The 23,789-nt window shown below is 36.7% G+C and overlaps 2 protein-coding genes and 1 long non-coding RNA gene across 5 annotated transcripts; 2 read left to right on the plus strand and 1 right to left on the minus strand.

The window, feature by feature from the left end:
* The first annotated feature begins 1,599 nt into the window (after nt 1–1,599).
* Pkcdelta (Protein kinase C delta) lies at nt 1,600–21,315 on the plus strand. Of its 3 annotated transcripts, none has more exons than XM_020950540.2 (9): nt 1,600–1,796; nt 4,567–9,102; nt 12,621–12,757; nt 12,829–13,002; nt 13,987–14,141; nt 14,207–14,354; nt 20,332–20,511; nt 20,575–20,715; nt 20,783–21,315. In XM_020950540.2, the coding sequence occupies exons 2-9, from the start codon at nt 4,746–4,748 to the stop codon at nt 20,930–20,932; spliced, it is 5,442 nt and encodes a 1,813-aa protein (XP_020806199.2). In that variant the 5' UTR covers nt 1,600–1,796; nt 4,567–4,745; the 3' UTR covers nt 20,933–21,315. The 3 variants fall into 3 exon arrangements, with proteins under 3 accessions (XP_020806199.2, XP_086685458.1, XP_086685457.1); XM_086829332.1 differs by having other exon boundaries at nt 12,711–12,757; XM_086829331.1 differs by having other exon boundaries at nt 1,680–1,985.
* LOC110182495 (uncharacterized) lies at nt 14,771–15,799 on the plus strand. The gene has a single exon (XM_020950544.2). It carries the CDS (start codon nt 14,922–14,924, stop codon nt 15,651–15,653), a length of 732 nt encoding a protein of 243 aa, XP_020806203.2. The 5' UTR covers nt 14,771–14,921; the 3' UTR covers nt 15,654–15,799.
* Nucleotides 16,954–18,716, minus strand: LOC147644304 (uncharacterized). The gene is made up of 2 exons (XR_015270828.1): nt 17,788–18,716; nt 16,954–17,530 (listed from the first exon to the last, which is right to left on the minus strand). It is a non-coding gene; the product is annotated as an uncharacterized LOC147644304 (long non-coding RNA).
* Nucleotides 21,316–23,789: the final 2,474 nt, after the last annotated feature.

Genomic DNA, 23,789 nt, shown 5'->3' on the forward strand with positions numbered 1-23,789 from the left:
ATTTTAGTGACAATTAATTGGTCACACATTTTGTGACAGCATTTCGACATTTCTATTTGTCTTTAGTATATTTTTAAAAAGATTTCTGGATTTATATTTGGGTTTCTTGTTTAAAATTATACTGTAATAATAGCAGTGCTTAGTATATTTTTTTATATGCAAAGTAATGTGCTAAATAATTATTCAAGTGCTTAGCTCATAAAGTTTATGGCACACTTCCGTTTTTCGTTGTTAAATATATAATTATGATCTTGCTTTAGGTTTATTATCTTCGCTAAATTTGTTATTATATTTTTCAAGTCAAAAATTAGGTTTTTAACAAATAATAATAAATTGTATATACATTAAAAAAATTAACTACCCTAAATAAATATTATAAAAACATTTAGTAAGTTCAATATTTCGCTCTATTTGACCCAAAAAACAATGATATAGAAATATATTCTAGTCATATTTCTTCCTCTTTTGTTGTAACAAATCTTATGAAACCCATATACATATATATATATTTTTACCTATACTTATTTTAGTTAATTGTTCCGCATATTTTATGACAGCTTCTCTGCTTCTTTTTTCTCTCACAAAATTTTCTTTTTCGAATTTGTATCTCTTGAGATATATATCTCTCTCCTTCGATCTCTCTCAACTTTTCGCTTTTACTTTCGCTGTGCAAAAAATACGTCAAAATGGTTTTTGATGCTTTTCGAAATTCGAAAAACACCGCGCTCGCCTTTGTGTGAAAAATTTATGGCTGAATGTGTGTGCGTGTGTGTGTGTTGATCTTTTTCTGACGGGGCATATTTCGAAATTGGCAGAGATGCTGATAATGGGAAGAGGAAGATGATGATCTGGGCCTTAGAGTATGCCTTTTGCCTCAACACACATACAGGTAAAGATACAAGATACAAGATACAAGTGCACTGAGAGGAATATTTGGGAATTAAATGAAAGAATAAGGAGATTTATCCTGGTTTTAAATTGAATTCTTGTCTTTAGGGGGATTTATTTGAGAATTTCGAATGGTTTTATATAATTTCTTTGGCATTGGGAAAGTATTTAATGGTTTTAATAAGAAATTTTTTATATAAAGCAATATTTAATGTATCTTTAATACATTTTAAAACATAAACCAAATCTTTTATGGATTTTTCGAATCTGATTGGGAATATTTTAGAGATTATAAAATGATTTTCCGGTCTAAGGCTTTATATTTAAAGGCTTACTTTGCTTTTATATAAAAAACCCTTCCTTGAACTCTCTTTATGATACTATATATTAAGTACTCCTAAATAATCTAAGTAATAGTCGCTTAAAAACAATTTCTAATGCTTTTAAGATATTTTAAAGCCCTGTTGGTATTTATTTTAAACTCAAGATTATTTCTCAAGTGATTTTATTTTCATACAACTATTGATTCCTCATCAAACAACATTTCTAAATATTTTTTTTTTGTAATCTTTATAACCTCCCTTGCAACCCTTTAATAAAATCACATTCTATCATCATTTTAGCAACCAATTTTTTGCTGTGTGTATAAAATACAGATACAGATACACGTGTGTAGGATCTCTGCCGCTGCAAAGTTAGCCTCTCTCTCACACAGATGGTCTTCGAATTTTCCCGTGAATTTTTTTTTTTCGCCTTCGGAATTGAAAATTTTCATCGCTGCCTTTTTCCACATTTCAGTAGTTTCCGTTAATGCGTTCGCCACGTCGAGATACAAGAGCTCCTTCTTCGATTTTATTTTCCATTTTTTTTTTTAACACTATTGGCTGCTGCCTTTCGTCGCGTTTACGGTAAAAATCATAACAAAAAAACAAAAAATCATACAACAGAAATAGTTAAAAACCACGCACATTGCGTTTAAAGTGTGTGCTATAAAAAATAAAAACAAAAAGTTATAATAAAAAATAGAAGGAACAAAAAAGTGTCAGATATTTTCATGCGTGGCAAATCGCTGAGGAGAAAATCGCAGACAACGACTCGTGAGCGCTTACGTCATGCAAAAAATTATAATATCTCCTACGTTGGATTTTATATATATATATTTGTATATATATATATATACTATCTATTTCTATATGGCACATGTGGGCAAAAAAGCAACGGCGGTGGCCAATAATAAACATATAATAAGACCATTGAACACACGCAGGGCGTTAATTATTGAAAAGCCATCAATTCCAGGCCAGGCACTGACCTTCAGCCAATGACAATTCGATTTCAATTTTATCTATTTCCGTTTGCCAAAAGAAAAATAAAACATGGGATATATATTCTAGGAGTTTCTCTGATCAAGTCTTATTTCCCTTGAATAGCTTTATTTGTTTAATTTGTATAAACAATTAGGAAGGAATTACTCAGGCAATTGATTGGTTTTTTTCTATTCCGATTCCATTTCAGAGAATTCTTAAAGCTAATTTTAATATTAGATTTGATTAATAATGTTTCAGGGAAAGTAGAAATTAATCTTAGAAGAACCTAAATAAATTACTTGTTGTATTTTGTGTGTAAAAAAATTTGTTTTGTACAAAGACTTCTTTTTAAAATGTCGATTGTCTCAAAATAATTATAAAGAAATCTCAGAGAACAAATATTTACAGCTTCAAAAATTATAATTATTATAAATTTAATCAGAAGTATGCTACTTTATAAAGTATATACATTCATGATTATAAATTATAAAAACTTGCAAACTTCTGAGTAAAATTGTAATACCCACTCTACCAGTTCTTACACCTCCATAAACTAATTAAAAAACCTAGACTTTAATCCAAAAATTCCTTCTTTTCACCATAAAAATTTCAAACAGAGAATAATTAATAATTTTTGATTCGTTTCCGATCGCTCGATCATGGGGAATTAAACCCTTTTTGGTGCCAATTAGGCTATAATTAATGTGAACTGCCCGATTCGTGTGGTATTGCCAAATGCTGGCTGGCAGGCACATTATTATGACAGCAGTTTTGAAATTTGAAATTCTCAAACTGAGAATTGTATAATTAAATACACGAGAGATATATGTAAATGCAGAGGTAGATCAAGAGCCTATAGCATATATATGTTGTATGTGGATCGCTCGGCAAGGAATCAAGTGAAGTGCCATCGAATTTATGGTTAAATCTCTGAAATTTATAATGTGTTGCCCAAGCAGCATTGGGATTATTATAGCCTCGTTAGGATGTAGTTGCTGCTAGCAATTAAATTGAGTTATTGACATCGACGTTGGTTTAGCCGGAAATCGAATTAGAATTGGAAATCGAACGAAAATCGAATTAAATCAGTTTATTTGGTTAACGATTGAAAAGATACTGAACAGGAGGGGGAAGTACAGTGTAGTTTGTGGCTGACAAGTGTGTTTATTTCACGCAATTAACACCTTTTTAAAGAAAGCCATTAATTTGTTAAGACTTTTGTTTTGATTTCGTACATCAACTTTGTTTTTTATATTTTGTATGCCCTTGCAGGATATTATCATTCAATTCAAAAGTTTTTAACTCACGAATGAGTCATTTCCGACCCTATAAACCATATATATTCTTGATCAGCATCAAAAGCCGAATCGATCTAGCCATGTATAGAGCAAAACAATTTTTTCGAATTTTATTTTCAAATTTTTATCATTAAATTTCATATTGTTAAAGATGTAAAATTTGAGAAAATTTTAAATTGCGTAAATTATACAACTTAAAATGCAGATTTTTTAAACCTATAAAAACTAGCACAGAACAGCTTTCTGAATCAAAATGTATGCTCTTTTGGCTTAGTTATGAGTATTTTACATTTTGATTTGTCGTAAAATTTTCATATAAAAATATAGTTAATATCGGTTAAAAAATGGTAATGGACCTTTAGTCAGAAGCTTAAAAGAAAGTGAAGGAGTCATTTCCGACCCCATAAATCATATATATTCTTGATCAGCATCAACAGGCGGATCGATCTAGCCATATCCGCCAGAAAAAAATTTTTCAAAATATTTCACAATTTTTTTAAGGGGTTAAATTGTCAGTGAGACAAGAAATTTTCATCAAAAAATTAAAATTTTTAAAATGTTAAATTGAGCATGCAGATTTATTACCCTTATAAAAACTAGCATAGAACAGCTTTCCGAATCAAAATGTATGCTTTTTTGGCTAAGATATGATCGGTTGAAATTTAGCAAACTGCAAGGTTTAAAGATCTTTGTTTAAATACCTTAAAAATGTTACAATAATCGTTGTAAAAAATATTTTACCAGGGTTTTACACTTTCCCATTGAAGGAATTATTATTATTTTTTTTGCATAATTATTACTTTAAAAAAACCCGTAGCACTTATTTTTGTGTTGGTTTTTTATACATTTCAAAACAAATTTCTTAGAGGGGCCTTAAAAATAAAGCAAGCAATAAAGAAATTCATTAATTATAAAACATAATAATAAAAACAGTAAAATAAAGAAAGGAATAAGCATATAAATTAATAAATAAATTAATGTATTGATTCATAAATCAATAAATACAACATATAAAATTCCCCACCTGTGCCATTTAGGAATACTATATATTTTTGCAATCCGTGTTGAAACAGCGTAATTCCAAACAAAATATGAGATCCTAAACGAACCAAGGAAAAACAATTCAATCGAAAAAGAAGCAGTGAAAAAGCGTGAAAAATCGCCGGAAGAAAAGCAAACAAAACAGAGTGATATATACATTTTTTTTTTTTTGCTGTTCAGTTAGTGGTGCAAATTAAAAAAAGGCCTCGCAATGCCTCTGTATTCGGATTCGACCAACTACTATTACAGTGGCGGCAGCAGTCAGCTGTATTCGCCATACTATAGCTCCGGTTTGAGCCTAAATCTGGGCTCCACCGGCTCCAGTTATACCTCCAGCTACAATCGCTCCTATCCGGCCAGCTATATGGTACCGCTGGGTTCCTCCTCACCACGCTCGCCCATCAGTTATACCGGCAGCAGTTCCACTTCCTCCTCGGTGTCAAGGTATCAACCAAAACTCACAACAATCACCGAGAGTGGGCGGCACAGTGGTCACAGCAGTCTGATGCCTTTGACCAGGATACAATCGCCCAAATACAGTAGCTCCTCGGTGTCAAGTCCCAGTTATGGCTCCTCGGGAACCACAAGTCGTTATATACCACCGCGTCCCATTGCCATCAATACGGCGGATATAGATGTGAGCTCTTCCAGATATCGCAGGGGAGTGTCCTCAGCCAGGACATTGGAAAAAGAGCAGAAAGAAAAGGAAGAGAATAAGGAGAAACCTTCACAGACCAAGGAAGAAGCCAAAAAGGAGAATACAACCACCAAACAGGAGCAAGAGGTCACTCCATTGGATAATCAAGATTCGGCTAGAACCGAAACCCGTCCCAATCGTCGTTCGACTATCAAAAGAAACCGTGCCGTCGTCCGACTCTCCACAATTCGCAGACGCAGCAAGGAACGGCCCAAGGAGCAGGTACTGCAGCAGGCACAAGAGGATCATCAGTTTAGGGATCTACCGCCGGCCACCGAGCCCAGTCTCAGTTGGCGTCAGAAATTGGCCGAGGAACTGGCCGCCTTTCCCGTCACCAGCAACAAAAAGTCACCAGGAGAGCTGCTCCGCGAGAGATTTTACATCCGAGATGAGAAGGAAGAACAGCCACAGCCTATTCTCAGACAGAACCTAAAGAGGAGTCAAACTCCAGAGGTGACGGAGACTAAAACAAAACTGGACAAGGATGAACAGGAGGACTCGGACTCCACCTCTGTCTCCGCCTCGGAGAAGCAGGAAAATCTCGAGGAAATTGAAAAGACCATAAGACGCCTCAGTTTGGTGCAGTGTCCCACGTTCCATGACATTTGCGAGGATATTTCCTCCGATAAAATCGACGATGACCTGAATGCTGGTGAACTGCGCCGTCGAGCCTCGATTATCCAAGAACAGGAACAGGAGATCCTTAATAAGTTGCAAAAGTCCAGCTCCGGCACCTTCCAGCTGATCCATCTGGAGCGCCGGTCCAGTCATGATAGCACCACCACGGCGGATGAGGCGGCGGCCAGCGGTGAGAGAGCCAAGCGACGCTCCAAGAAGAGCAAGAAGTTGCGCCACAAGATCACCGCCATTGTGCAGGTAGAGAATGCCCCTCAAGTGACGCCACAAATCGATCATATGCCCAGTGTCCTGGAACTTAATGAGGACTCCTCGAACCTGCAGTCCCTGACCGCTGTCAGCTCCGGTTCCGGTTCGAGTTCCACACCAAGTCCCAGTCCCAAGCCCAAGTTCACGGTGAATGTGGAAACGGTGGAGGAGCACCATCAGATACACAAGGTATTCAAGTTGCCCAAGAAAAAGATAGAAGTGCAAGAGAAGACTGTCCTTCCCGAGGGTTTCATGCGGGCAGCTCCCAAGACAACCAAGACATCGCCTCTAAAGAAGGTCAACACCAAAGCTGCCCAACCACCGGAGCAACATGTGAGTGTGGCACAGATTTTCACCTTCGATGAGGCAGCCATACAGGAGCAGCAACAGAAGCAGCAACAACAACAACAACAACAACAACAACAGGAGCAGCATCAGCCCAAGCCAACCGAAGCCAAGGTCGAGGGTGGTGTGGCCACGCCCAAGCCCATTCGCAAGGCCATTCAGAAATCCGAAAGTGGTGAAGACTTTTGGTCGCAAATCGGTTCCCGGGAAACTCTCTACATGACCAATCGGAAAAAGGCCAATACCGAGCGACAGGAGCGACTCCTCGAAGAGGAAATGCAACCGACTTCACCAACTACACCCAAGGAAACAAAGACAGAATCAAAGACACCAACAACACCGAAACTCAAGTCGGAACTACTTATAGAACTCAAGACAGCGACTACTCCAACGGAGATAAAGAGCTCAACAGCTACAACCGGAAAAGATTCATCAAAAACTACAACAACACCCACCTCAGATACACCAAAATTAAAAGCAACATCGCCCAAGAAAAAAGCAACTGCAACGGAGGCGGCTAAAACCAAACCAACAATTGCTTTAGCTAAGAAAGTTTCACCAAAATCAACAACAGTTGAAGCGAAGTCTACAACGCCCTCAAAAGATTCTCCTACAACTAAAGTGACGACACCAATGACACCAAAAATAATTGTGGAAACACCACCACTAAAAGTGGAAACACCAACAAAAATTTCACCTACAAAACCAGAAACACCAAAAACAAAAATGGAAACACCACCAATAAAAACAGAAACACCAACCATTGTTGCCACAACGACCTTGCAGGAAAAACCCAAAGCTCCATCAACAACAGAAATTAAAGTAGAGACAGCTGCAAAAATTTCCCCAACAACAAAGGAGGAGAAGTCAACAGCTGCAAAAATTGCAACAACAGCAACCGTGGAGGAAAAGTCAACAACGTCACAGATTAAAACTGAGTCGCCAACAAAAGTTTCTCCAACCAAATTAGAAATCAAAACTGCAGCACCAACAATAACATCACAGGCTAAAGTTGCAACACCACCAACATCACAGGCTAAACCTGCAACACCACAAGCTAAAGCTGCAACACCACCAACAGAACAGGCTAAAGCTGCACAACCACCAACCCCACAAGCTAAAGCTGCAACACCACCAACAGCACAGGCTAAAGTTGCAACAGCTAAAACAATATCTGGCAAGGCTGCTGCAACACCAACAGCAGCGACCAAATCAAAACTGAACGAAACAGCAGGGCCAAAAATAAATAACGGGCAAATGGCCAAGTCACCTGAACAACAACAGGCAACGGCGGCCGCCGCTGCTGTCTCGGTCTCAACCGAAACGAAAATAAATAAAACAACGCATAAGGAACAACAGCAGCAGCAGCAGCAGCAGCAGCAGCAACACGACACGGCAGCAACATTGGCAGGGCAAACGGAAACCAAAACGAAATTGACGGAAGCCGCCAAGTCAAAGGTGCAATCACCGAAACCGATAAAGCCAAAAAGTGCCGGTAAAAAGAAGGCAGTGGCTGTGGCAGCGGCAACAACTCAGCCCGATACTGAGAGCAATGTGACCCCAATCAATGCCGATCAATTTATAACGCTGGCCCCCAGCAAGCAGGCATTGCAAGTGCAACAGCAACAGCAACAGCAGCAGCAGCAACAGGCCACAAATGCGTCATCGCCGGCAGCAGCAGCAGCAACAGCAACATCGGCAACATGCAATGCGACAACTGCAACGCCTACAACTTCTGCAACTTCTGCTCTCAATGTGGTGGCTCCCAGCCTAGGTGTTGCTCCCAGTCTAGGTGCTAGTCCTCCCGCTCTTGATGATGTTACCGCTCCCGTTCCCGCTCTTGATGTTGTTGCTCACGACCACGACCACGACCACGACGACAACGACAACAGCTGCGGCGAAGGCGTCGCCGACAGCGTCGGCAATAATTTATCAAAGTTTGCAACAGTATCGAATTTGGCACAGTATCTGCGAGACGTTGATGCCGTTCTAGAGGACTACGTACCCTCGTCGGCCGAGAGCAGCGACGATAGCTACGGAGACGTCAGTTCGCCAGATTATTCCAGCATAGACGGTTCTATCCACCTGACGGCCAGCATGAAGAAGAAACAGCGCAAGGAGAAGAAAAAGCAAAAGGCGAAAGCCGCCGCAGCCGCGGAAGCCAAGCGTTTTGATCCCCAAAAGAAGATCAAGATCGATACCACCAACAAGTGCTATGTGAAGGAGGAGGCGCCACGGTATCCATTGGTGGCCACACCGCGTCCCCTGTGGAAGCGCGAGAAGATCGTCTATTCCGATGAGAATACGGACGATGAGAGTGGCTCCGAGGAGGGATCGGGTGGCTCACTGGACGAGGACAGCGACGATGAGAGCGAGGAGTGCAGTGAGTCCTCGGCGAGCAGTGCCAGTTCGGTGGATTCCAAGGCAAATGCTGGCAAGGATTCCACTGATGGCGGTACCGGTGCCATCACCTTGAGCGTTACCTCCGCTGGTGCTACCGGTGGTGGTGGTGGTGGTGGAGCATCTGGAACTGCTGCCGGTTCCGGTTCTGGATCACCATCCATTATACGGATGAGCACATGCAGCAACGATTCCGGCTTTGAGGGCGGCACAGCGCCCTCCAGTCCCAAGAAGATGTTAGGTAAGGCGGAAGGATACATATCCTATCTCTCTTGAAAAGACAGTCCAGGCACAGAAAGAAAATTACTACTAATATTACTTGAAACCCTCTAAAAAACTCTTATGAAAAATATGAAAACCTATAGAAAATCTTGTCTAAATAATAACTATTATTACTGAAAGATTTCCTTAACAAAAAATCCATATTACTATAATTTTATCTCTGTGCACTGTGCTGAAAATCTTAGAAAAACAATATCCTATCTCCCCGCCCTTCCCGCTGGTCACTTGAGTGCGGCACGTGTCTGGGTCAAAAAATAAGCAAAGAAAAGAATCGAAGAAAAATAAGAGCACTTTCCCGACTTACTGAATTTCCCATCGGGCATTTCGGAATGCTTTCGGTTTCTCTCTCAATAGATATGAGTTATAGATAGGCATGCAAACAATTTTCAGGAATAAAAGAAAAACAAAACGATGAGCGAAATAAACAAAAAGTCATAATGTTCAGTTAGCTAGCATATATAGTAGCAGCAGCGATCCCGGGCAAAGTAAAACCACACAATTCGTATAATTCGTAAGACTATAAGAATATACTTTTGTCTAGTTGCTAGTCCCATTACTAAACCCACATTCGAACCGTTAACTAGGAAGTGAAATCATACGTGAAATCATTATACGAAATCATCTCTGGGAAAAGCGCAGAACGTTGTGAACAATGACAAAAGTTCATTGACCAGCTCAGACAGTCAGCAGCTGGAGGAAAATTGTGAGTTATTAGCTGTGAAAATGTGGAACTTTTCATATTTTTATGCGACATCTAAATGGGAATAATTAGTGAGAAATTAATAACTTTGAGTAACTTGATGAAATGGTATTTAATTGGTGTTGTGTTTTTTTGTTAAATAGCATTTTCTGAAAAAAAAACAATCAATTTGTTTATTTTAGTTAGAGATTATTTGGTTTTGTGTAAGCTTTCGATTTGTTGTTGAAAAGTATTGTTGAATACTGTTGTTATAATGGTGTTATTAAACACGGTTGTTGGAAATTATGGTTGAGAACTGTAATTAAAAACAGTTGTTGAATGTTGTGGTAAAATGAGCTTGTTGGAAACATTTGTGGGATAATGTTATTAAAAACTATTACGACCATTAATAATTGTTATAGAAAAAAGGTTCTAAAAACTGTTGTTAAAACGATTCCTTTATTCCCAGTTGCTATTGAATATTGGTGAATATTATGTGTTTTACTACCTCTCCTACTACTCCTCATTGCTACAATTACAATTTGTATTTTGCCTAGAAAAATCATATAAAATTAAGCATTTTCTATAGATAAAATGCACCTATGTTTTGATGGCAAATCGACTTCCTATTTCTTTTGCTCGATTTCGTGTTTTATGTAATTTTTCTCGAGAATTTTATCGTTGATTACTGTTCCGTGGTGGCGTTTCCTTGATGTTTGTGCGAGAATTTGCCAGAGAGATCAGAGATCCGCTGCCAGAAGCCGCAAAAGAAAACCACACAAAAGATGAGAAAATTGCCGATAGAGAGAAAGAGAGAGAGTGGAACAAAAGGAAAATTCTTAAAAAGGGAGAGAGAGATAGAGGAGGAAGAAGAAAATCGACAAGTTGGCATTTTACTTTTAGCCAAAACAACAAATGAAAACAAATTGTTTAGGTCATCGTCGTGTCTGTTTCGGAGCAGCGAGATCTCTTTTTTTCGTGGGAACAATGTCTAGAAGGTATATAGTAAAGCTATATCTGCATAGATATATTTATACATTCCCCTCTGCGGTACAAAACAATATAAAAACAACGCAGTTATGAGCCAGATAGCCAAGTCAATTCATTGATTATATAAACTTCGAACGGGAATGTACGAAATTCGTTTGTTTTGACTTTCGTTACCACACTGCGTATACGTGATATCCGGTCAATTGGTTGAAAATGCAATCAAATAGCGGATTCACATTGTTTGTGATCCACGAACCGAACATCCCGCCCAGCAGCAGCCAAAATTAATTAGCGGAAATCGAATGTCATGAATGCAATTAATCTACACTGATCAAAAATACTTGGGGTAACTTAAAAGAGGCATATAATAGATAAAATAATTTAACTTTTACAATCTTTCAACCCTTAAATTCGTATTTACTATAACTATGAAATCTAAATAAATTGTTTAGCTTATTTCTTACTATAAAAAATACCTAAACAAATATGTAAACAATCAAATTTGTGCCTAAAAATATTGTTAGACTTAAAATATATAATTTTAGAACAATATTTCTATACAGAAAATATAGAATATAGGTAGAAATATTCCCTTCATTGTTTGGGGCAATTGTTAATATTGCAAAAACCAAAGCTTGGCAGCCAATAATAAATCGCAACAGGAAACGCACACACATTTTTCATACTGCTCAAAATTTAATAACAATTTGTTTGCAATTAATTTCTCTTCTCGAATGCGATGCGTGGGCAAATATTCATACATATATTCATATACAAAAAATCGAACCCATAGAATGTGACGTGAATTGTCACAAGAAATGCGAGCGGCTCACGGCCAATTTATGTGGTGTCAATCAGAAACTCATCGTCGAGGCACTCAACTACGTGAAGCGAGGTAAAAGCCATACAAAATGCACATACACAGCCCGAAATGTGTATAAAAATGGGAAAACAATGAAGGACATTAAATTATTATTAATTATGGGATTTGATTTTGCTTAAAATTGAGATTTTTTTAATTTAATTAATGGGAGTAATTCCACAAAGCTTTTTATTAAACATTTAAAGCATAATTAAACATTTTAAAAATATAATAGAAAGGTTTTCCAGATTTCAAGTAAATGTTATTGTTAATAATATTCCATTTTTTTTTGTTAACAAATTATTTTCCTTACAAAATGAATTAATAGTTATGCTATGAGGGAGAAATGGTAGTTCTTTAAATAAATATTTGAACTCTTTTTAAAGTTCTTTGACACCAAAAACTATTTAAATATTATATAAATATATTATTCCTTCTTTTAATAATAACTACAAATTTGTTTTGGATTTATATAAGAATTTTTAAAGATACTACCATAAATATCTTTGAAATAATAATAATTTAAACTAACTCTTTCTCCTTATATCTTGGCAAAATCAAGTTTTCATAAATAAATAATTTAGTATCATATAAAATATATCTGAAACACACCCAGATCTTTGATAGAATTCAACTAATTTATTTTTAAATAATAAACAACATAAATTAGGAGCCCGTGAAGCCCGCGATTCGCCCAGCACTCCCCCCAGTTTGAATCCAGCGTATAAAATCGAGCCTAGCGAGGAACACGATGGTATGCCGAATAATATAAGATCCTTAGATATATATAACTTCCCACTCAAGTGACCCAGTACTCTCATAGACATGCTCTAATAAATATTTCCCAACTGTATTATTAATTTAAACTAACCCTAATCACTATATCTCTCTATTTCTGCGTCTCTATTATCAACTCTGTCTCTGGATCTATGTAAATCTTAAACAGAAACTTCATATACATATTCACAATTCCAAAAATCCGGACGTTTCACTGCGCCAGCAACAGTAATACCTAGATTTAAGAATTATTCGGTAGATGATTTCCACTTTCTCGCCGTTCTCGGCAAGGGAAGTTTCGGCAAGGTGAGTCATTAACTGCATTTATTAATAATAATAATATTATATTAATGAAATTTTATGGTTTTTTTGAATAGGTTCTGTTGGCCGAGCTGCGTGATACCACGTACTATTATGCCATCAAGTGCCTCAAAAAGGATGTCGTACTGGAGGACGATGATGTGGACTCGACGCTGATTGAACGCAAAGTCCTTGCCCTGGGCACAAAACATCCCTATCTGTGTCATCTGTTTTGCACCTTCCAAACGGAGGTGAGTTTTGAGAAGGATATTAATTTAATTATTGTTTAATTTCAAGAAAATAATTAAGAGAAGTTTTGGGATATATCAAGAATTATTCGTAGAGCAACAAATCCAAAAATAACTTCCTTATTCTTTGTTAAATTTCGGATTAAATGTATACCTAAATTGAACATGTAATATTTTGGCTTATTACATTTAAACAAACCATTAAAAGGTTGAAACTAATAAGCAAATGAGTCATTGTCTGCTTAGCCACCTGTTGAGGAAGCCACAGACCTTGTTTAAGGTCACTAAAAGTTATTGACCCTCAAATTAAAATGAATAATAACAACTTTTAGCTTGAATTAATTTAAATTCAACTTCAAAAATCAATTATGTAAAGAAACATAAAAATAATTAATAAAACACCCCAAGATTTGTTAGGAATTTCCATAATAAATTCCAGTCAAAACTTAAAACACCTTAAAAAACCCCACTTAGAGCCATTTTTCGCACCTTTTCAATTAGGGTCAGCAATCGAAGGTGTGTTCGAATATATAGAACAATCTAATTGGCCTATCTGGCTATAATTAGCCCAAGAAAAGGTAAAATGATCTATAATTAGAGCCCTGGGGTCTGGCCATCGATTGGGGCACACGACGACGACAACGTCGATCGGACATCATGTAGATCAGGGTGCCTGTCTGTCCGATCTCACTGTGTTCTCTCGCTGCGAATTCTGCATCTGCATCTGCATCAGCATCAGCAATTCGCAACATTGACACCGATTAGAAGGTATTTTAATTATTTATGACTTTGGGGGACGATCTCCCCCAGAATGAACAAAAATCTCTCGTTGGTTCTCGCACTCAGTCTCTCGTCCGTTCGAAAAAACGACATGTGATATGGTTCTCAATATCATTAACATATTTATAATAATTAAAAGTGTCATTAATATGATTTATGATATAGATAACACTTTTATATTCATTATATTTAAATGTAACCCCCCAGAGCCACCTGTTCTTTGTGATGGAGTATCTAAATGGCGGTGATCTCATGTTCCACATCCAGGAGAGCGGACGCTTCTCCGAGGAGCGGGCCAGATTCTATGGCGCCGAGATTATATCGGGCCTCAAGTTCCTGCACAAAAAGGGCATTATCTATAGGTAAGTTTGTTATAAAAAGAAAATGAAATTAAAACTAAATTTATGTGTATTTATTTTGTCAACAGGGATCTCAAACTGGATAATGTCCTTTTGGATTACGAGGGACATGTTCGTATTGCCGATTTTGGCATGTGCAAATTGCAAATCTATTTGGACAAGACGGCCGATAGCTTTTGCGGCACACCTGATTATATGGCGCCCGAAATCATTAAGGTAATTAAGAACTATAAAACTATAGTATAAGACATACAACTTATCAATATTGCATACAAATTTCAACAAGAAGTTTGCAGAAGTACATTTCCTTTTAAGTTATTCTGGAATAGATCCATTTGAAGCTAAGATAAAACGTTTTTAAGGGGTTATAATTTACATGTATCAACCTTTTCTATATCTAAAAATTATCGTATATTTATAAGCATATTTAAGGTGCCTAAACATTTCCAAATTCGGATTATTACCGTCCTTGTTTGGCTCTGAGCTTATATATATTCAGTAAAGTTTTGAGCCCCGGAATACTCCATTTGAATACATATGTATGTATATATTTAAACGATCCAGTAATCCATGACTCTTACTTCAATCCAATCCCCAATATGTCCGAGTGTGTGCTTTAACATCCTCAGTCTCAACCTTATGTTCAATGGAACAACATCTAAGCGTTAAGTTTCGATAGTAATCGTTGTAAATTTCTTTTTTAGTCGTTTTTAACTATTTTGACAACAAAATTTGTAGTTATTTTTTTTTATATGATTTGTGTTAAGTTTGGCTTTCAAAATTATGGCTAGCCTCGTGAGGTCGAAGGGTTATTCTTTTATGTTTTCGAGGTCCCCGGAAGCGTGCAACATGATCGGTTCGATGGTGCAACCGTTGTGCAATATGTTGTACCACACAAATCCGAAGCCCTGCCCCCGGATGCCGGTGAGCAAGGACCTCATACCTCGGCAGCCGCCAGGTAGGTCGAAGGTCGAAACAACCCGCTGGCAGGAGACGAACCGCATGGACTACAGGTGGCACTCGGAACACAGGAGGCCGGCGTTCAATGACACTGGCACAATGAGCCAGAGGGATTCGTCTGCCAATGTGGCACGGGGTTTGGACTATTTTCACTACAAACCCCAAAAGTTATCCGAAAGGACGTATTCGCGCACCTGGAACGAGTTCCCATCACAGCCAAACCCTCCTCGGCACCGACGTACGGAAAACAACAATAAGCTGGACCTCGGTCTCTTCGACCCTGAAGAGTTTTTGGGTAGAAAAACAGCCAACAACCCAAGTTCGCAGTCAAAGATGCCAAACACTCCACCTAAGATTGTTCCACCTATACCGAAGCATCCCATTAGATCTGGCTCCTGCGAAAGGCCGAAGGCCAAATATCCCAGCTTCTCCGAGTTTTGCCGCAACCCATTTCCGAAACCCCCGCCCCTGGAGACCACCTGCCTCAAGCCGTCCATCTGCGATTCGTGGTGCAACTTCAACTACGGTTACCTACCCAAAATTGTCCGAAATTAAGGTTGTTGCAAAGGATTACAAAACTTGGAAAATCGCCACTGCCTTGCTCATATTGCATTCCAACCCACCAAATTGTGGTGTCAAGGAGACAACATAGTTTTGATACCTTTTTCTTTTCCCTTTAAATATAAAAATCACAAAGAAAACGGCGAAGTGTCTTTAGCAACATTTGTCTTCATTCGAATGCTGCGCAACATTTGTCTTCATTCGCATGTTGCGCAGCATTTATCTTGATTCGAATGTTGCGCAGCATTTTGGCAACATTTGGGTTTGTTCTCCAACATTTTATACTCTTTCATAGTTAACTCGAAGAATTTCAAAATTTTTAAAGCATAAATAGGTATATTAAAATACAAAAGTGACGTTTACCTTGTCAAACTTTTGAAAAGCACACTAAAAATTGTTTTAACCTATTTTTTAAGGTACCCCCAAGTTGATGTCAAAGTTTAAAAATTTAAATAAATTCAAATTTTTGCATTATGAGTAAGAGGGAATCGGTATGTTTTCAATATAAAAAATACATAAAATTGTCACTCACCAATTTTCTCATTTTCGTCTGTTTTTTCATCTGTTTCTTGTTCAATTGGAAATTTAATTACAAACAGCAAAGTCCGGCCACTTACGAGATTTCATTTCTTTCCTTCCTTTTCCAATCCTTTTCCATTTTAACACACAGAATTAAAAACTTTTTATTAATTTCACTTTCACTTACAAAATTTTGGGAAATTGCACTTACACTTAAAAAAAAGATAAAAAAATTGCACTTACACTGAAAAAAAACAACAAAAATAATTGCACTTACACTTAAAAAAAAAAGAAAAAAAAATTGCACTTGCACTCAAAAAAACAACAAAAATAATTGCACTTACACTTAAAAAAAAAGAAGAAAAAAATAAGTAATGGAAAGGAATGGAATAGAAAGAACTGTCAAATTACGCGACTGCACGCACTGAACTTTTTTATTTACTTGGTTTATATATACACACAATATTCAAATGTCTTCCTTTTCAAACGGTTAATGTACCGCACGTACACCGCAAGAAAAACCGTTATATATATTCATCTTCTTCGCACTTGCCATGCACCCACTTGCAAATATGCAGATTCCAGCACACACACACACATACATATGCATGCACATAACGGGGGCTGCTGGCGAACGCCGTTATCCACGGGAGTCTCACGTGATTTCATTGCCGGTTTGGTGGTTTTACTTCGTTATGCACTTGCTAATTGTTGTTGATAATGTCTTTTCTTTTTCATCAAGTAGATTTCTAGTTCTTTATGCACTTTACTTTTACACCTTGCATAGTTTTTGTAATTTTCTTATTCGTTTTGCTGCTCGCACAACACCAGTTGAAAAAAAAACCGTCGCCTATTGTGCATTTTCAGAAATTCCTTAAAAACGCACTGTTTTGATGCTGCTTTCAGGGTTCCCGCATTAAATGCAGTTAGTATTAACGATTTACTACTTTTGTTGATATTTTTAAGCGTTTTTTCCACACTAAAACACTTTTTGTTGAGCAGCAGCCGCAGCACGCGTCAATTTTTCACTTTGGCAAATTTTGATCTATCCATCTTCCCAACTTCTTTCGCATCGTCGTAGCTGTGCATTTCGCTCGCCCTTTTTCGCTGCGCCCGCTCTCTCGTGCTCTGCGCTCACGCCAGATCTCTCGCTCTCTTTGACCCTAGGAATTTCTCCGCTCTCGCATACATCCCAGTTGGAACACACTTGTTGGTCGCCGATGCTGCCGACGGGAGTTTTTTAACCCTTAGGGGGTGAAACGCGGTGAAGGAGTCATTTCCGACCCCATAAACTATATATATTCTTGATCAGCATTAAAAGGGGAATCGATCTAGCCATGTCTGGTGGAAATCTATTTTTTGAAAAAAATGTTGAATGTTTTTAAGTGGTTATATAGTTAAAATTTGCCAAAATTTCAAAAGAAAAATTTAAATTTTTAATATTTTAAACTTAGTATGGAGATTTGTTAAGCTACCTTTAAACCTTTTTTTAAGGTACCCCTAAGCTCATGTCAAGTTTAAAAATTTTAATAAATACAAATTCTTGTATTATGTGTAAGAGGGAATCGGTATGTTTTTAATATAAAAAATACATACAATTTTTACTCACCAATTTTTTTTATTGTCCTCTTCTTTTATTCTCTTTCTTGTTGAATCAGAAATTAAATTACAAACATCCAAGTCCGGCTGCAATTTACCGCACGTACGCCGCAAGCACCGCAAGCGCCGCAAGAAAAACCGTTATATATATGCATCTTCTTCGCACTTGCCAAGCACCCACTTGCAAATATGCAGATTCCAGCACACACACACACATACATATGCATGCACATAACGGGGGCTGCTGCCGAACGCCGTTATCCACGGGAGTCTCACGTGATTTCATTGCCGGTTTGGTGGTTTTACTTCGTTATGCACTTGCTAATTGTTGTTAATAATGTCTTTAGCTTTTCATCAAGTAGATTTCTAGTTATTTATTCACTTTACTTTGGCACCTTGCACAGTTTTTGCGTTTTTCTTATTTGTTTTGCTGCTCGCACAACACCAGTTGAAAAAAAAAAAACCGGCGCCTATTTTTAAGCTGTTTTCAGTGTTCCCGTATTAAATGCAGTTAGTTTTATTGATTTACTACTTTTGTTGATATTTTTAAGCGTTTTTTTCCACACTAAAAACACTTTTTGTTGAGCGACAGCCGCAGCACGCGTCAATTTTTCACTTTGGCAAATTTTGATCTATCCATCTTCCCAACTTCTTTCGCATCGTCGTAGCTGTGCATTTCGCTCGCCCTTTTTCGCTGCGCCCGCTCTCTCGTGCTCTGCGCTCACGCCAGATCTCTCGCTGTCTTTGACCCTAGGAATTTCTCCGCTCTCGCATACATCCCAGTTGGAACACACTTGTTGGTCGCCGATGCTGCCGACGGGAGTTTTTTAACCCTTAGGGGGTGAAACGCGGTGAAGGAGTCATTTCCGACCCCATAAACTATATATATTCTTGATCAGTATTAAAAGGGGAATCGATCTAGCCATGTCTGGTGGAAATCTATTTTTTGAAAAAAATGTTGAATATTTTTAAGTTGTTATATAGTTAAAATTTGCCAAAATTTCAAAAGAAAAATTTAATTTTTTAATATTTTAAACTTAGTATGCAGATTTGTTAAGCTAATAAAAACTAGCATAGAAAAGCATCCATTTAGATCTGGCTCCTGCGAAAGGCCGAAGGCCAAATATCCCAGCTTCTCCGAGTTTTGCCGCAACCCATTTCCGAAACCCCCGCCCCTGGAGACCACCTGCCTCAAGCCGTCCATCTGCGATTCGTGGTGCAACTTCAACTACGGTTACTTACCCTAAATTCAAATGTCTTCCTTTTCAAACGGTTAATGTACCGCACGTACGCCGCAAGCACCGCAAGAAAAACCGTTATATATATGCATCTTCTTCGCACTTGTCAAGCACCCACTTGCAAATATGCAGATTCCAGCACACACACACACATACATATGCATGCACATAACGGGGGCTGCTGGCGAACGCCGTTGTCCACGGGAGTCTCACGTGATTTCATTGCCGGTTTGGTTGTTTTACTTCGTTATGCACTTGCTATTTGTTGTTAATAATGTCTTTAGCTTTTCATCAAGTAGATTTCTAGTTATTTATTCACTTTACTTTGGCACCTTGCACAGTTTTTGCGATTTTCTTATTCGTTTTGCTGCTCGCACAACACCAGTTGAAGAAAAAACCGGCACCTATTGTGCATTTTCACAAATTCCTTAAAAACGCACTGTTTTGATGCTGCTTTCAGGGTTCCCGCATTAAATGCAGTTAGTATTAACGATTTACTACTTTTGTTGATATTTTGAAGCGTTTTTTCCACACTAAAAACACTTTTTGTTGAACAGCAGCAGCAGCACGCGTCAATTTTTCACTTTGGCAAATTCTGATCTATCCATCTTCCCAACTTCTTTCGCATCGTCGTAGCTGTGCATTTCGCTCGCCCTTTTTCGCTGCGCCCGCTCTCTCGTGCTCTGCGCTCACGCCAGATCTCTCGCTCTCTTTGACCCTAGGAATTTCTCCGCTCTCGCATACATCCCAGTTGGAACACACTTGTTGGTCGCCGATGCTGCCGACGGGAGTTTTTTAACCCTTAGGGGGTGAAACGCGGTGAAGGAGTCATTTCCGACCCCATAAACTATATATATTCTTGATCAGCATTAAAAGGGGAATCGATCTAGCCATGTCTGGTGGAAATCTATTGTTTGAAAAAATGTTGAATATTTTTAAGTTAAAATTTGGCAAAATGTCAAAAGAAAAATTTTAATTTTTAAATATTTTAAACTTAGTATGCAGATTTGTTAAGCTAATAAAAACTATCGTAGAAAAGCTTTCCGACTAAAAATTAATGGATTTTTGTCTAAGTTATGGGATTTTTAACTTTATCTTTTTAACATTTTTGATATAAATCTTTTTCAAAAGGGCAAATACTTTAAATATTGATACATTTAAGTTAAATTAAATATTTTGTAATATTTAAAATTGCAATACATCAAAGTAAACGATGTTTTTGATACGATAATGAGCGTGATAGAGTATAATATTGATTATTTACTTTATAAATTTATTTATGTATTAAAATTTATTATTATTTCTTTTTTTTCCAGGGTGAAAAGTACAATCAAAATGTGGATTGGTGGTCGTTTGGTGTGCTGCTCTATGAAATGCTAATCGGACAGTCGCCATTTAGTGGCTGCGATGAGGATGAGCTTTTCTGGTCGATTTGCAATGAAATTCCATGGTTCCCAGTTTATATATCAGCCGAGGCAACCGGCATACTCCGTGGGGTAAGATTTATAATACTATATAAATTAATATATATTAATATTATTTTTTGTATAATTTTATAGTTGCTGGAAAAGGACTATACGAAGCGCATTGGTTCGCAATACAGTCCCGCTGGCGATATAGCGGATCACATATTTTTCCGACCCATCGATTGGGGTCTGCTGGAAAAGCGTCAAATTGAGCCGCCCTTCAAGCCACAAGTGGTAAGCTTTTAATAACATTTCTTCATAGATTTATATATATATTAATTTAAATATTTTCCCCACTTAGAAACATCCTTTGGATACGCAATATTTCGATCGTGTTTTCACCAGGGAACGAGTCCGTCTCACCCCCATTGATAAGGAGATCCTGGCCTCCATGGATCAGAAGCAGTTCCATGGTTTCACCTACACAAATCCGCACATTACTTTGGACTAAAGAAACAAACAGAAAGCTAAATATCAATATCTCCTAATTAATTCTATAATTTTTAGAGCAACAGTATTTGTATATGTAAATATTCATACTTAACCAGAGATTAACAAAACAAACAAAAAAGAAACCCTTTTGAAAGGAAATCGTATCGAAATTATAGAAATCTGTAGTTAAGCCCTCAGAAATTCAGAGCATAATTCTAGTCTTAATCTTAAGTCGATACTCTCTAATTGTACAGATATCTCTCCTCATATTTATCTATATATACATATATATATATATACCTATATGAGTCCATTTTTTTTGCAACTTTTTTTTGTTCTTAAATTTAGTTGGTAAGCCAAAAGTCTATGGGAAATAAATAATAATAAAAATTATAAAAGATACATCACCGAAAATGTGTTTGTGATTAAGACAATATGTCAATCAACTGATCAATCAATTAGCTACCGTTAGCCTCTGATTATGGATGAGTACAGTGCGGTTCAGCAGGTTATGTTTGTTGCTGGAAATATAAAACAAAGCGAATCATAAATTATTAGAAAAACAAATTATAACTTTTACAGTTTTTAAAATATTTTTATCCAATTTGATTCAAAGCTATCTTTTATTATTATAGAATTTTATAAAAATCGGAATACTATATAATAAAACTGCCAGAAAAAGGGTTGTTAAATGTAGAGGATCAGTAAGTATCTTTCAACATTAAGTATCTATGTCCAGTAATTAACTATGATCAGTAAGTATCAATGAACATTAAGTAACTATGACTAGTAAGTAACTATGATCAGTAAGTATCTATGTATCAATGTACCAGTAAGTATGTATGATCAGTTACTAACTTTGAGCACTAATAAACAATGACTTGCAACTTTTGTAACACAACACATTTCTGAGATGTGGACGGTAGAAGACACTTCGTTCCGGGGAGGTTAGAACCAGTTGGGAATCATATGCACAGATGTGCGAGATTTGTTTTGGAACAAATTTAAGCTATTTCAATGAAACTAAGGAGTTATTCTTCTATATAATTTTACAAGTATATAGGTCGGAGCATGGAGAATCGGTGGACTATATATATACATATATATAGCGATCCATAGGATCGATCGGAAAAGTTTAAGAAAAAAAATTATAACTTTTCCAGTTTTCAACAGATATTCATCAAATTTGATATATAGACATTATATATAAATTTAGAATTTAGTGTAATTTAAGCCTCTTAAGAATACTTAAATATATTTTTTACAAGCTTCTAATTAATAATTTATCTTGTTGAAACCATAATATCCATAATATTCCCCTTATTCCAGTAGTTTCTTCTTATTCCCCTGAAAACCTTTATATATATTTGGCATTAAACCCATACAACCATGACCCGCACTGTACCATACAGTCCGGTATGCAAATGTGGAGCAGTGAGAGTGATCAGTGGACCAGTGTCAACTGCAGTGAAAATTCTATTAGCTTCTTTTTTACTTTTCAGTCAATTTGCATAGAGATTTGACTCTTTTTTTCAGCTTTTGTTTAAATGCTAATGAGTCGGATATATATATAGTATATATTACATGGATTTGTATATAGTGTATGTGTGTGGCAGCGAGAGTGGACGGTGGGTTCAGGCCTTAATGGCCAACATAATGGCCCAACAACTCGCGTGAACCAGTTTAATGTCATTCCACAAAAGTGGCAGCATTCAAAGAATTATTCTTGTTAACTCTGGCATAAATCAGGTATCACACACTCGCTGCTGCTGACTCACTTGATGTTTTAATAAATTTGTGCTGCTCATAACATAATAGAGGAAATAATAGAAGAAAGAGCCGCCTTAGCCACAACAACCTGCCCCCGGAGTCCCCTGTCCCCCAGTCTTAGTAACAATAAACACTCTCGGCCAGTTATGTTTTTATTTTCAATTCAAAAGTGTTGGACATATCATAGCATAGTGGTTCAATAGGTGAGAAAATGCACAAGAAACTAAATGAATATTTAAGGTATTTCTGATTGTACATTGCAGGAAATACGAATGTATATTATACTTTTGCAAGAGTATTCTCATTTCGGTTAGAAGCATGTAACTCATATAGAAGTCATTTCCGACCATATAAATCATATATATTCTTGATCAGCATTAAAAACCGAATCGATCTAGCCATCTCTAGGGGAAAACAATATTTTTGATTTTTTTTTTCAAATTTTTATCATTAAATTCGATATTGTTAAGAATGTAAAATTTGACAAAATTTTAAATTGAGTGAATTGTAAAACTAAATATGCAGAGTTCTTAAACTTATAAAAACTTGCACAGAACAGCTTTCCGAATTAATAATAATGTATTTTTGGCCTAGTTATAAGTATTTTAATCTAGATTTATCATAAATTAACATATAAAATTATCGTTAAATTTCCGGACAAGGAATAGTATTTTAATTTTAGTCAGAAGCTTCTAACTCTTAAAGGAGGCATTTCCGACCCTATAAATCATATATATTCTTGATCAGCTTTAAAAGCCGAATCGATCTAGCCATGTCTGGGAGAAAAACATTTTTTTGATTTTTTTTCTGAATTTTTTTGACTAAATTTTAAATTGTTTAAACTGGAAAATTTGACAAAATTTTAAATTGGGTATATTATAAAAATTAATATGCAGATTTGTTAGCATTATAAAAATTAGCATAGAACAGCTTTCCGAATTGAAATTAATGCATTTTTGTCTTAGTTATGCTATTTTTAAGCTTTGATTTTTAGAAAAAATGTCCATTAAAATAATGCGAATATTTATACCCTTCCAAGAGTATTATAATTCAAGTCAGAAGCTTAAAACTAAGTGAAGGAGTCATTTCCAACCCCATAAATCATA

The sequence above is a fragment of the Drosophila serrata genome, unplaced genomic scaffold, assembly GCF_035046125.1.
Source record: "Drosophila serrata isolate PLE 108 unplaced genomic scaffold, ASM3504612v1 contig_190, whole genome shotgun sequence".
Lineage (NCBI taxonomy): Eukaryota > Metazoa > Arthropoda > Insecta > Diptera > Drosophilidae > Drosophila > Drosophila serrata.

Bases quoted from the DNA above. Each gene is read 5' to 3' on its own strand.
- Pkcdelta (XM_020950540.2), top strand. From the start codon at position 4,746: ATGCCTCTGTATTCGGATTCGACCAACTACTATTACAGTGGCGGCAGC. The intron at 13,003-13,986 runs GTGAGTTTTGAG...GTAACCCCCCAG, and splicing joins TTTGCACCTTCCAAACGGAG to AGCCACCTGTTCTTTGTGAT. The intron at 20,716-20,782 runs GTAAGCTTTTAA...TTCCCCACTTAG, and splicing joins CGCCCTTCAAGCCACAAGTG to AAACATCCTTTGGATACGCA.
- LOC110182495 (XM_020950544.2), top strand. From the start codon at position 14,922: ATGGCTAGCCTCGTGAGGTCGAAGGGTTATTCTTTTATGTTTTCGAGG.